The following is a 15,501-nucleotide window of genomic DNA, read 5'->3' on the forward strand; positions in this document are numbered from 1 at the left end:
TCAATATTTTGTATAATTGTAGGTACTACAACTACTACGTTCATTTTTCTTTTTAGTGTGTGTGCTGGAAGAAATTTCTTGAAGGACAATTCCCTATCAACATGCATGTTCCTTATATTAAGTTCTATTTATACTCTCTTTTGACATTTTTTTTGTATCGAGAACCAGCTGTAACGTATAAAAAAAATGCTTAATAGTACTCAGCAAATAATAATTTCGAATTTAAATTATAAATTTGAAATTGATATTATATTTATAATAATAGATATAGTTAAGTTTATATATTACAAAGCAGTGCAAGAAGATCTGATTAGCCGATCGTAATGTGTAATATTTTTATGAAACGTGTTGCATATATAAGACTCAAATTTCAATGACCATTAAATCTCTATCTATAAAAAATCACAGAAAAAGAAACGTAAAGAAAACAAATGACACAAATTGCCTCACTTAAGTATTTATTCATTATTATTACTTACAAATATTATACACTATTTACACACTAAACTAAAAAAATCATATAAATTTAATTGGCATCCTCAAATATACTCGAAGGGTATATAGCAGAGCCTTCTTAAGACTAGAAGGGGGAATTGTGGTAGGCACAATACGAAAAATATTGCGAAAGGGCTGAACAGTATGCAGGTCCCCAGCCAGGCAACCAGGAACCAGGTCGGTAGGAACGCAACATGTTCCATCATACTCGTGCTGTCTCCACCCTTGTGACCCAAATTTTCATGTTGAATATAAAAACTAACAACAATAATTAGGAATCATTGTCGCTGGGTGAGTGACTATGAACGCCATCTGAAAAGAAAATATTTAATTGTATTATTCAAAAAATTAAAAGACTCATTTTATTCGCAAGTATTTTAAGACACATGATGACACATGATTTATAGACAACATTCCATTTAAAATATCAACATAATTCTTTGAACGTTAATTTATTTCTAGTTATAGGCTGTTTTGAAAGTTCGTCTGGGTAAACACGAAAACAGGTAAAAACGATATTATAATGTATTCAACTTGCTCTCTCAACTTGGTAGAATCTACGTCAAAGCCGGTGGTAGCTTTAAATTTAATACACACATAACGAATTAAAAATGCGTGCACGACGATTATTTAAATAAAGTATTAATTTGATTTGTTTTTTTTTTTATTACTGATAAAAAACATCTTAGATCATTTATTTAACGGATATAATCATGATTTATCTCTCTTATAATATCAACGAGTAATCTACCAATATTGGTGGATATTACAAATATATCACTGATCAAACAACAAATTAAATCTAGGAAGAGATATATACAGATTTATTTCTTAATTATTTTAGTGTAAAAAAACAATTAAATAATAAAAAAATTATAAGTTTTAAGAGTTCTTTGTGGGCACTACAGATTAGAACCGATTGGCGAATTTATTTTTTAAATAATTTTATAATAACCATTAAGAACGAATAAAGGCGCTATCTGCAATGTCATAGCAACTATAATGACATTGACTCCGGCTCTACAGCATGTTATAAAATTGTAAAGGTCAAAAAGTCTCTGTATTTAAGATATTTACAAAATGTTTGTTTATATTTGGGTAGGGGTGTCGATAAGATAAGCTCTTCGAAACAACACGATCGAAATAAATTTTGAGTTAAGCTTAAGCTGGTTTGACAAGATTGTTCGACTGTGTCGATATAGCTGGTGAAAACCAGTTTATTTTTATTTACAATTGTCCTGATAAAGTAATAAAATATTTATAAGTACAAGATATCATAATAATTGCTGCAGTACGTGAGGTATTACTCGCATTTTATTATCATCGAAAATAATTCCATATTTAAGAGCTTTACTGTTTTAATAATACCATCATTTCCTTTTTGTTGTGCATAAATGCAACATATTATCATTAATTTAAACCTTTTTTTTCACTCAGCAGAGTTATTCTGTAAGAAGAAACTCGAAAGTCACTCCAGATCACGAACGTGAAATGTCAAAATGTGATATATGACATTGACAATAATAACGAAATTATTAGGTTACATGTATCAAAATGGCGTATCATCGTAAGTCGGTTATCAACAATTAACGAGTGCGATACGAAGTTAACTCTTACAGAATCGCACTGCAGTACTTTTTTAACATCGATGTTATTGATAACAATCACAAATATTGTTTATTTAAGACCTTAAACTACGATTTCAATCTATAATAGAATTAATGTAATGTTTGAACTTTCAAACTCTGAAAGTTAAGATACTATTTTAAATATTTCGTATCAAAAATATAATCTTACATCTACCTGAACGTGCGAATTTACCCGTGCGAAATATTTAAAACTTTAATTAAAGCCATTCCAATTTTACACCCTAGTGGGGTGAATTAAAAAAGGAGCCAAGGACATTAACTATGCCCATATCAAATTTGAATCGTTTCAGCGGTTTAAGCATGAAGAGGTTACATATATATAGTAACTTTCGCATTTATAATATTAGTGTGGATTATTCGATATATCTTTTCCACGGTTGGATTAGTATAGTAAAGTTTTAAATGTTTAATTAGTGTCAACATCGTATTACAGAAGATATATAAATGTAATCAATGACGTATATCATATTAGGAACACAATACACACGTGCTTGAAGTTCAGCACACAATTTTTGACTAATATTTTAATGAAATTCTGTATTATATAGCACTATGTTATATTTTTATATGTGATACAGTATTCGCTTAAAATTATATAACAATGTATTCATATTCATACAAAAAAACTAGTCAATGAAGATAAAAAATACTTTTACGATATTATGTGATAACACAGTTATTAGGTATGTTATTTTCTTCTGAATAAAGTAAATGTTTGACAGAACTCAATTATGTTATCATAATACATAAAATGTTATTATGTGTATGGTTATTGTAATATGACCTATAATTATATAAAACTGAGACTTGTTTGTTTGCTTGCACAAAGCTAACCCATCAGCCCAATTCTAAAAGAAATATTTGCGTTAAATAGCTAGATATAGACTTATTGAGTATTAGGACCCAATATGTATGCCCGAAATTTTTTGGACACGTTATTTTTTAATTTTCACTAAAGTTGTTTGTTAATGGATTAAAATTTTAAAGCGCCTTAATTAGAGTTAATACAATAGCAGGGATTCCATATAAGCCCAGTAGTTCGATAATGACCGAATGATTAGCCTTGTGATTGTAAAACCTACTTTTAATAACCATAAACTATAATACTGTTTAAAATGTATGTCACCTATTTTTATAGTTGTGTATAATTTTTATATTTAGAATTGATTTTATAACATAATAGTTGTATTGTAAAAAAGAAGCGTATATATTATTAACATATACAAACATTTTCATTATATGTGGATGTAAACGGACTTGGCAAAACTGACGACTCTAAGAATAATTACATTGTTACTGCGTATTTTATCAGAGATTTATAAGCTGGTGTCCATAGAGCGGACTTCCATATTTACATATAAATATAGTGTATATGATGAATATATATTTATATATATGTTGAATTTCTCAAACTCACGAGTAAAACCGCGGTATAATAACGAATGCTACATGTGTTTAATATGATAATGATAATGGTTCACGACTTTTCTGTATTGTTATGTCTGTTATATAAAATAAATCTTATCATTATTCTGTAACGACACATTGACAAACTGGAATAATTATCTCAACTGGTCGCTCAGTGGTCGCAATTCGACCATAAACAAACAATAAATCACGCAGATTAATCATTATAGAAAATTTGCGGAAAACATATATTACATGTCTTAAACTGTATATTTCGAATGTATTATTTTGTTCTCTAATTCCATTTTTCGAAGAGTACAAAGGTTGTACAAAGATACAAAAAAAAAAGGAAATCCGTTGAAAATCTTTCACTTGGTGGTAGGGCTTTGTGCTAGCTCGTCTGGGTAGGTACCACCCATTCATCAGATATTCTACCGCTAAACAGCAGTACCTAGTATTGTTGTGTTCCGGTTGGAAAGGTGAGCGAGCCAGTGAAACTACAGGTCAAAAGTCTCAAGGTCAAGAGACCACCTAACATCAGGTGGCCTATATGCTCGTCCGCCTACCTATATCATCCAACAATCGAAAATAAGGCATTGAACTGCCTATATATATTTTGATAGCTAAGATTATTTAAATGATAAGAAGTAAAATCCTGATGATAAATACTCAAAGCGGAATACGTCGAAAAAAATTGTGGTCAACTCTCAGCCACTAAGTACACGCGCACTACTAAAGAAGTATGAAGTTTTGCGAGTGTCAAACGGAGTTATAACGCACAAAGATAATAAAGTTGGCTCGTTTATTTTAGTTCTCTCGCAACACTATCTGGACATTGAAACAATCTGAATACATTTATTAAAAAAATATTAACGTAAAATAATTTTGGAAATGTAATTTACACACGGTGCTGCTCGCCAGTTCTATTACTTGAACTTGGCTGACACGCTACCGCGTGTCTAGATAATATTGTACAGTATCAATATTTATTAAAACTTTACATTACGATAGTATTGTGTGAATCTAAGTTCAATGAGCTCATAACACTAATATGTAACTGCTTAAAAATGACATTCGCTACACGTTCTTATATCTAAGAATAAATATTCCATGGTATTGGAATTCATTAATGTCGATGAACATTAGAAAGATATTATTTACGAAATTCTAACATTTTTTTTATTTTAAGCTACTTCTCAAAAACAAACAAGATTTTATCTTTAAATTACGTACTATATAGCTAGCGCATCGCGACAATTTATAATTTTACTCGCATACTGTGCCGTATTGTAGTGATAATTTAAAATAAAACATGCGTGTTTTTCTATTTATAAGCTGAAAGCGAGCAAAGGGGACATCTGTTGCCAAATACAGATATTAGCCATGATTATTATTTAGTTATAAGTTGTCGGACAAAGCGGCTGTCCTTTGTGGTTGTAATTAAACTGTCTCTATGATTCTTTAAGCTGGAATACAGCACTGTTTATAAAGTATTGTTATTCGACAGCAGATAATATACCGAATAAGTGCACGTGTTGTACCAAATGTTAGGTCTCCGGTGTCTTGTAATTATTTATATTGGCTGAATATTATACGACACTTGAAAAATATGTGGGCTCAGCCTTAACTGACCTTTTCGAGGGAGGCCTATCCAGTTGCGCACAATATATTATTGAGCTTGTGCACTTGTTTGCACAAACACAGGTGCAATCCCTATTCTCTTACTCATATATTCTGATGGGGCGGCACCAGCGAGTTCCGGATAGAGTTCAGACGCAAGGAAAAATATATAACTCAATATAAACGAAATGACATCTTAAGTTTCCACTTTACAATAATAATTATGAACAATTAAAATTAAATTGACTAGAACTATGCTATCAAATAATATTTAAGATTTTTGGAGTATGTACATTTTACGGTTTATGCTAAGATTTTTTATTTTTTGTTGTTTTAGTTGCGTTTAGTATGACGCGGTTCTTTTATTACAACACTCTCAAAATTATTAAAAGCATTTTTGTGATGAAATCTGGGTCATTTTTGTAGAAAAAAATTATGTCGTCGAAAATTGGAATCTTTGTCATTTGTAATTTTAAGATGATGACAAAGCCGTGCGACATTATGTAACATTTTTTATATTAACGTACGCTACAATATACGGTATGATTCGTCGAAGACTTTATAATCGTGACACTTCTAACATATCGTGAACTAATCATAATGACGTAAATACAAATAAACGCAAAAAAATATTACGCCTCAAATATTTTCCTTTCTTACTATGTTTTCCTTAACAAAATCGTTACATTATTATTTTCATGTTAAGCCTTAATGGGCCTTTATTTGAGGCAAGTAATTCTTTGATATTTAACAGATAAATAATAAATATATTTTTGAATATTATTTAATTCGACTAACATTTAGCACTTCGTCATAAATGCAAATTTAATCTTGCCCGCATAACTTTGTTAATAATATTAACATTAAAGCATCTGTTTGTTGTCATATCGGAAAATATGTAGATTTCGTTTATATAGCATTTATATAGTTTATATAACATACACGTTGCACATTTTTAATTCAAGTAGAATACAGAGTAATATAATATAGAGGTAAAAACAAAAAATTGCTAACCGAATCTTAATGTGTACCGAAAGGGAGTTCGTTTAATTAGAGTACACTAAGCGTAGCACGTGCTCAATTCCCAATAACACTGTCACTTTCAACTGATAGCACAATAACATAGTTTATTCAAGTGTAGTCTAACTGAGTACTGCGTGGTGGCGAACGGATCGGCGCGGGCGCATGCAACCGAAGGTTTCGACACAAGCGAGGCGAGGGCCAGCCGCTTACGTCCTTCTCTTTTTCTCACGTTTAGACTATAATACAAACGTGAGACAGCGGCTTTAACAGCGCCTGCGACTCTGTCACTAGTGGTTGACCTTCTTGCTCTACCATTATTGCTAATAAGCTCGTCTTTTGCAATCGACTTAAAAACATTCCTTGAGCCATATTTAAGAAATTAAGTAAAACCTATTTAGGTCATGTTAAAATCGATTCAAATTTAAACTTTTAATGATTCATTATCTAAATGATGGAACTTGGACCAACGAAAGGTTCATAAAACAGCCTCTGGTTATGTTTAATGGTTTTAAACGGAAGAGTTTATTAAGCACGAGGAACAAATTAATTGATATTGAAGATGAAATAAATAATAAATTTGGACATCTCGTCTCATCGTTTGATTATATTCAATGTGAAATAAATTGAATATTAGATGATGAAAGCGTTTAATAAATTAGTAAATCGTACGAATTTTTCCGTATTGTACCTATAATATATTAGTGATTAATAATACTTTAATCATAAACAGATCAATGTTTCATATATCAGATTATCACAGCTCTATTATATCGTAATACAATATAATGCTATATATATATAAAAAGTTGCCAATCAAATTCAAATAATAAGTTAAACTTCGAAATTACGATTAACCGTAAACTATTTATACATTTATGTATAACATAGTATAAAACGTTTACAATAACTCATATTAAAATTGACAACATATGATGTTATGTTACGTTAAAGTATATATGTATATTACACGTTTAACGCATCGTTAGTAACAAATACTGACGTGTTAGTAATATTATGACATAAAATAAGGTCGATACGTAGTTATGATAGAGTCCATATCATATATCCTTAGAGATAGAGATAGAGAATTTTAACTAAAAAAAGTTGTGTAGGTTTTTATTTACTTCGCAGGTAGAATTCAATATTGAGCGCGGTATTTTCTGGAATATGAGCCCTGAACAACTTATCAATGTTTGGATATTTTGTAAACGAACTGATTAGAACCTTGGTTATTAATCTTTGTACTCGCAATGTTTATTTATTTACGCTTTATATGTGTGCAAACGAATATATATAGGTATACATATATATAGATATACATATATAGATAATAATTGTATGAATTATACAATATTAAATATAAGCGAAGTAGTGACATACCAAACGCGCGTATATAGTTTTTACAAGTGTTATTTAAACATCATATTTACGTGTCTGTCAAACTTTTGAATTTATAAATAATTGTTATTAATTATAATAAAGAAAGGGCTTAATTTACCTAGACACAATATTGACCAAATTGTGTCATATAATTTTAGGTACATGCAATAAAAAAGCGCTTTTTTCGCTGAATTATAAACTCCATAATATAATGTTGATTTATATACTCAGCTATATCAATTATACCCTAACATCTATCCTAAAACTAACCATCATAGTATAAAAGTTTCAAATCAATCACATATCTTGATCATACAGTTTTGCGTAAATGCGTTAAACAACTTTAAATATTGAAATAAAACTAGTTTTTAACGGATTTAATCGCGTATATTAATTATTTTTATTTTTAACATCCCGACGTTTCGAGCATTTTGCAGTGTTCGTGGTCACGGGCATTTCAATGTGTAATAATCGCGAAAATCTAAGACAACATTAACTTTAAATATAACAATACTTACGTATAATATCGGTACAAATTTGTTTAGGATTTTTTTTAATTGTTTGTGTAATTGTTAATTATTAGAATACATTAGTTTATGTCCCTAATAATGTATGTCGAGTTTAATTTAGTTTATAAATAGAAACGCACCGACGCACATATTTCAATTTTGGAAACTTACATCATCCACAAATATTCCTCGTTATTTTTGCTCGTCTGTCTCTGGAACGACCCAAACTGAGTATCTGGGGAGGAAAAAAAACATAAAATGCATTTGTTTTTTCTATATGAATATACAATTAACTAAAATGACCCATATGTGTATTCGTTAAGTAATTTATAAACCTTCTATATATCTGTTTCGTTAGTCGAGGACTTTAACCTGGTAGAGACGCCGGACGTGACGTCGGTCACGTTCGTTACACATTAAATAAATAAAAATATTGATATTATGACTCATATTACATTTCTTTCATGGTATCTGAAAATTGCACTTATAACGAACAATAAAATTCAATTAATAAACAAAGTAAACGTTACTTTTATATTATAAATAAAATATATACAATATACTCTACAACATTATATCACTACTAAATTAAAGAGACATATTTGTAGTCATATTAGTATTAGCGTTTCTTTTTCTTCCTTAATAATTATAATTATTAATATAATTTATACGCGTTATAATTGTACACGTTTTATTAACAAGGTCTTAACAATAATGTTTATCTTAACATTTAATAGTATCAAAACAAGTTACCAATCACTTATAAGGTCAAGTGTTTGAGTACGTTCGTTTTTGGTATTTGTTCGAGAAAAGATAGTTGTTTTACATAAATCACGTAGTACTTTTAGGTTATTATATGTTCATTTAATTTGATACGATTATAGAATCAATAAAACACTTACTTGTTTGATAGCTGCCTGTTGATGAGCTGCTGTTTTCACTTTCTGTACGCCGTCTTGAATTAAATAACAAATTCCATGGATTATAGCTCGCAATCTGTGATCCTGTTTGGTTCTTTGTTTCAGATTTATTAGGAGTATCCATGTTTATCGAGATATATCCGAAGACGTAACGAATATTATTAATTTAATTATAACTAATTTGTAGCAAGTTTCGGTGAGAGACGCGCCGGCGCTCGTGCACTGACAAAATAATATTATGATCAAACTAAACAGTCACTGGCCGGCAAAGCGACCGAGCATTGTTTTGATCCGATCTCTCTCGAACACTCACGGAAATAGACGAAGCGCGTTTACCATAGAGAAACTGTTACTTACGTCCCTACCATGTCTCTGCACAAAATCTCGCAGACTGAAGTGTTTTAATGGCGCTATTTACAAAACACTTACTGGTTTGAAACAAAGTTTGTTTACAAGAATAATATTATGATCCCATTTCTTTAAAACCACGATTGACATTTCAATGACGTAGTCACTAATGAATGAAAAACGCCTTTTTTATTTGTATATCAACATTTTTATTCATTTATTTTGTTGAAGGAAATAAATTATTAATCAATTATTATTATTATAACAATAATGTTTTTAAAATATACTTTATCCAAGTTATCCAATTATAGACAGTTTTAAAAGATATTCCAAAAAAAAATCATATGTTAAGCTACCAACTAAATTCAACAAATGCTAACTCCACGCCTTTTTATTCTCTAAATAATCATGTATAAAGTAATACGCATTGTTTACGAACGTTTTAATACAATATTTGTAATTGGCAAAGTTAAATATATCCGCATAGTTTAATTATACTAACATCTTTGCCTAAGAATTGATTAATAGGTTTTACGAAGTTGTAAACTTAATGTTATAATTTGTATAATATGAAGAGCCCTTGGTTTTTAATTTACTTGCGGAGCGTCTGCTAACTTCTTGGGCATATTTTGCTCTTCAACTTGCTCTAAAAGTACAAAAGAAATATCGCGAAGTGGATGTAACTTTTATATTATATTAATTATAAAGTTTTTAATACGAACAATAATTATTCGCTCGATTTTAATCTAATCCATTATCTTCCGTATAATCCTAATTTAGTATAATTATAATATTTTTGAGAAAATAAATTGTTATGATTTATATACGTTAAATTTACTTATAACTTTTTTTTTTTAATTTTATTGTATTAATAAAACATTTTACAAAATGGATATTATTCTAATTAAACTATAAGTAAACGATTTTATGGCGTTATTTTAAGAAAACTTTATAATACAATTGATTACTAAAATGTTTTTACGTATGGATACTTTTTTAATCACTTTGATTAAAAAAAGCTATTAATGACGTTTTGATTAGTGATTATTTAATTATAAGTATTTCAGAAATAATTTACATATAAATAAAGAGAATATAAAAATTAAAAACATGAAAATTCCATATGTAGTATCATCGAATACGCGGAAAGCGTACAGCACATCGGAATTGATGAAAGCTTCCCCTGGAGAGGCTTCTCGCAAAATCAATGCTGAAGATTTTGAGTGGGATGATGAATTGACTCCAGCGCCTCTTACATATTTCGCTGCATTAGCGCTATCTAGAATATTTCACAGACTTAATCCGCTTCGGAAAATATTGCAAAAAGATATAGATATGCTCATGGACCTATACCCCGCTGATATACCTCTAAAGTTCAGCGTACCTTGTATTAAGGTTATTTATATACTAAGTAAAAGTTTTTTGGTAAATACGTATTAAAGCCAGCGCAGCAAAAAAATTATGTATGAATGCGCCAATATAGGTTAGGTTAGGTTTTATTTATAGACTCATTTATTAATTCTATTTATTACCATTTATAGATTTTTTTGCTGCGGTGGCGTTATACCTTAGTACCGGTATTTTATTTATTTATAATAAGTCTGCCTACAAATATTCGCAAAATGATTGGTCGCCACCGCCCAAAGACATTGGTACTGTACGTTACGTCGCCAATGCGCTACTTATTTGGGAACTGAGATGTTATGTCTCTTGTGCCTGTAATTACACTGACTTACCTTTCATATGGGAACACAACAAATCTAAGTATTACCGTTTACCGCCCTATTAACCGTAGAATATATGATGAGTAATGAGGAGATTATCCAGAGAGTTTTACACAATAACCTTTCATGATATACTTGAAATGTAAATTAATATATTATCAACAGGACGAACAATATTGGAAGAGATCCTTTTACTCAAAGTTTCCGTCACGGAAAGAAATGGGCGTTTCATATTGGAAAGGGAAATTTTTATCAGCATGTCTGCAGGATTACTTGGAAAATGTTAAACCCGATATATTTATTGAAGAAGATGCAATCGAGCTGGCAAAACTGGTATACAGCTAATAATAATAATGCTGAAATGCCTCAATGCCACGTGAATCTTAACTGAATATGGGGGGTTCAAACTCGGGCAAATACCATTGAATTTCAATATCCTTAATTTAAGTTTAATTGGCGAAGACATCGTATATAGTATGATAGTCTACTATATATGTATCCACCAACTCGCATCAGAGGAATAAGCTGCAAGCCTTTTCAAACAGAGAGAACCAGTTGTGGCACCTTTAAATGTTACTTTACTACTATTAGAGTGATCAATTATATTTTATTTATAGGTCAGCCCATATATTTTTGAATTGGGTCTTAATCAATTGCAAATGGTACGCCAGCCTACACCTCCTGTTCTAAGTGAAGATGCTGTAGAAGATGCTTGTATATATAGTGTACCAAAAGTATATGATCACATACCGTTAGAACCAGTATTAGTGAGGTTATTTAATTTAAACGAAATTTCCCTCATATTTGGTATTAATAACCTGCAAGACGGCTACTTGATGAGATATTTCGAATTTTCATTAGCGGACTGTGAATCCTTGTGTAGAGGCCTCGAATATTTACAGCATTTGAGAATATTTAGAATTAATAGAAGCAATTTAGACTGTTCGAAAGTAAAATTAATTTTACAAAACCTCGTGAAAAGAGAGTCTATCGAGGAATTGGATTTTAATCATTGTAAAATTGGTGATTATGGGATGAAGGCATTGGGAGGTTTTATTTTCATTCATAAAAATGTGAAAAGAATACGAATAGCAAACAATAGATTCAAGGAGGTCGGTGTTCAAGGCATCGCTTATGCTTTACAAATGAAACCAGCTGCGCCGATAGAGCTCTTGGGTATCCTTTAACAATTCTATCGACATACGATTTATAGTTTATTTTACATAACAATAATTATATTTGCTTGAAGATTTCAGTTTGAATCCAATGTCGTTGGAATGTGCGACAATATTTGCCGCAGCTTTTGTAAGATGCAAGGAAAAACCTCAAACATTGATTGTTAACTCTTGTGGTTTTCACGGAGCGTCAGCAGAAAAGGTTCGAAATCTTTTAGTTATTAGTAGTGTAAGTAGGTACGGGGATATAAGAAGTTATGACTTTTGTGACTGTAATTCAAAGTATCTTTTGTTTATATAATTCATCTCGAGCACGGCGGTGAAAGAAAACAACGCGAGGAAACCTGCTTGTCTAATTTCTATGAAAATCTACCTCGTGTGATTCTACTCCTAATGGAGCAGACTGCTGAATTATTAGCTTTTTAGAAATATTAGATATAGTTATATAGGTAATTCAGTTTTGTTATTATATAAATATATTATATACCTATATATTATACATATCTTGATATCAAAAAACTAAAAATTGTATCGCTTATTTTTACATTTTATCTTATTTTTAATATATATTAAGGCTATTTCTTAATCTTTGTTGTAAAAAGAAAAATCTAGAAAAAGTCAATATATAATTTATGAATTCATTTTTATGCCAGTCATGTACTAAAATTTCAATAACTTTACCCTTTCAGATGGCAGGTTTGCTAAGTCTTAACCGTGGTCTGACGAGATTAGACATGGCTGCCAATAACTTATCCGGCGAAGCGGAGAAGACTCTTATTCAAGCTTTAGAACAAAATAAAAGAGTATTGAGAGTCGACTTGCGTAGTACACGTATGTGTCGATCAAATAATTTTATTTCCAATGCGATGAAAATTTTTATATAAATTTTTAAGCGTTCTAGTTTTCTATACATATTCTTATAACATTTGATATTATTTAAAACATTTGATATTAATGATAACATTTCCATAAAAAAACTAAATTTCAAAAATGATCAAAAACCTATTAATCAATGCGATCAACATTTTGAATCAACTTACACTTATAATTTAATTTTGTCTCACTCAAATAATTATAATGTTGACCATTGTTGACCTCTTAAAGGTATATTTACTATATGTAGTATTAATTGCGTTCAGAAAACTTCGATATTACACTTAAAAGTCGTAATTATATTAGTTAGCCAAATATCAAAATCAAAGTATCATACAAGTATGTAGACGCTTGTGAATGCTTGCCTCTTGTAACTTTAGTATACATACTAGAAAGTTAATTAAAATAAAATAGCATAACAACAATTTTATAAAACATATTCAAGCAGTTTCGAATATATGCACTACTTTATATGTAAAGCTACCATCGGATTGAAATGAAGAGCTTCTTGGTAACTACGAGTATGTAAAATAGTGCTTAAAATGTAATTATAAGACCACAGCTATGTATGCAGTGACTTCCAGCACGATCTCTAACTAATTTATTTTATTGAAACAGCTGATCAACGTCAGGTGAATTATTTTTGAGTAATCTTTGAATAACAATCGATGACGCTATTGGCGAACTATGAGAATTACTTATTAAGTGACGCATAAAAAAATATTCTTTGCTCATTATTTTAGAATATAGCGATAGTCTCACGGTAAATCTTATACGTTTTTATTTAATATTTATAAAATCTACGTAAATGTAAAGATAGATAAACAAAGAAGCTGGTCGCTGAAATGAAGATCCATCCAAATGTATAAATATTAAAAAATCGGACGCTGAGTTTTAGCTAAATGAGTTTTAACATCAGACTTTAAAACTTATACTCATTCAAAATATTTCAATGTAACTTTATTTAAACCGATTTGGACTTGACAGACATTTTGTGCATTCATTATAATAAGCATTAACGAATAATTAGCATTTTGTAATGACGTTTATACGATAAATTGTATTATATGTGCTATTAGTATTTTTTCTTTTTAGTTAATTACTTAAACCTTAACCTAACCTTAAAGTCCTTTGTATTTCTAGATATATCAGAAGAAACACAAGCCAAGGTGAATGAGCTGTTGGAACGTAACAAAAAGCTTGTAGGACAAGAAACAGAACCAAGCGAGGAGATTCCACCGCTGTATCTCAACGAACCGGAATATTTAATATGGGAATACAATCCTAATAACCCGGACTACATTCCCGGTAGATACCCTGAAAGGATCCCGGAAGTATAAGACGAGTTATACTATGGAAGACGTTTTTTATATCATGGTTTATATGTATGTATTTTTAACAATTTTTATTCGGTAGGGAAATTATATAGTTCTTTTTTAAATAATTTGGTCTACAGTTATTATTACCACCATTCCCTAACGTCGGACAGTTATGAGAACTTCTTTACTGAAAATCGCCATCATTTTTGGCAACCCCATATCCCTCTAATGTCCGACTCAGAATTCAAGACCTTATGACCCATACGAGACGTTAGATCGATGAGGGACTTTATTTATTCATATCATTGATACTATTATTAATTGATTTTTACATATACATATAGTTCTCATCTTGTATGTGATAGCACTGGGAGATTGAAATTGAACAGTCTCTTTATAACTGGAAATAAATTAAAGATCCATTGACGTCTCTTTATAATGAAACAACATCTTAAATATATTTTTAATTTTAAATACAATTTTTCAATGGTATTAAAGAAAAGACAAACATTTGGTTTACAGTTATTTTTGGGCCCTTGTAATAAATGTAGTTTTCCCCGTGACCCAATGTTGAAACTGTCTATACGCTGTCGTGGAGCTGCGGTTTCGAGATGGCCTCCACATACAATACTGCGTATGATCAGTTTTCGCGACCCCGTGCCAGTGCCACATCTTTCCTCAATAAAAGACGTAAGGTAGGTTTAATTGTCCTTGACGATTTTATTGTATAACTTAAACTTTAAATTTGATTGTATTTTTAGATTGAATTACAGTTTTTTTATTTATAACAAAGACTATTTATGTATGTATAGATTAAGATAAATGAACATACAATATTTTTGTGCTAATAATAGTGTATTTTTTAAAAATAACCATCGATATAGTTCTAAATTATTTTAATATCTTATCACTTAATCATTTTCTTGATAATGAATCATACTAATTACAATTTTTTTTTGTACAATAATATGATGAACTAAATATGATTGATTTTAAAGATACTTTATTAATCAAAAATCAAAATATACTTTATTCAAGTAGTAGTAGTAGTAGTAGTAG

The 15,501-nt window shown here is 30.0% G+C and overlaps 1 protein-coding gene and 1 long non-coding RNA gene across 2 annotated transcripts; one reads left to right on the forward strand and one right to left on the reverse strand.

The window, feature by feature from the left end:
• Positions 1 to 437: 437 nt before the first annotated feature.
• On the reverse strand, positions 438 to 9,295 carry LOC125077381. Its single transcript, XR_007120741.1, has 3 exons — positions 8,986 to 9,295; positions 8,255 to 8,318; positions 438 to 807 (listed from the first exon to the last, which is right to left on the reverse strand). It is a non-coding gene; the product is annotated as an uncharacterized LOC125077381 (long non-coding RNA).
• A 1,162-nt stretch (positions 9,296 to 10,457) lies between these two features.
• On the forward strand, positions 10,458 to 15,068 carry LOC125066033 (dynein regulatory complex subunit 5). Its single transcript, XM_047673924.1, has 7 exons — positions 10,458 to 10,746; positions 11,241 to 11,408; positions 11,693 to 12,251; positions 12,325 to 12,452; positions 12,940 to 13,081; positions 14,267 to 14,512; positions 14,965 to 15,068. Exons 1-6 carry the CDS (start codon positions 10,462 to 10,464, stop codon positions 14,461 to 14,463), a joined length of 1,479 nt encoding a protein of 492 aa, XP_047529880.1. The 5' UTR covers positions 10,458 to 10,461; the 3' UTR covers positions 14,464 to 14,512; positions 14,965 to 15,068.
• The last annotated feature ends 433 nt before the right edge of the window (positions 15,069 to 15,501 follow it).

The sequence above is a fragment of the Vanessa atalanta genome, chromosome 1, assembly GCF_905147765.1.
Source record: "Vanessa atalanta chromosome 1, ilVanAtal1.2, whole genome shotgun sequence".
Taxonomy (NCBI): domain Eukaryota; kingdom Metazoa; phylum Arthropoda; class Insecta; order Lepidoptera; family Nymphalidae; genus Vanessa; species Vanessa atalanta.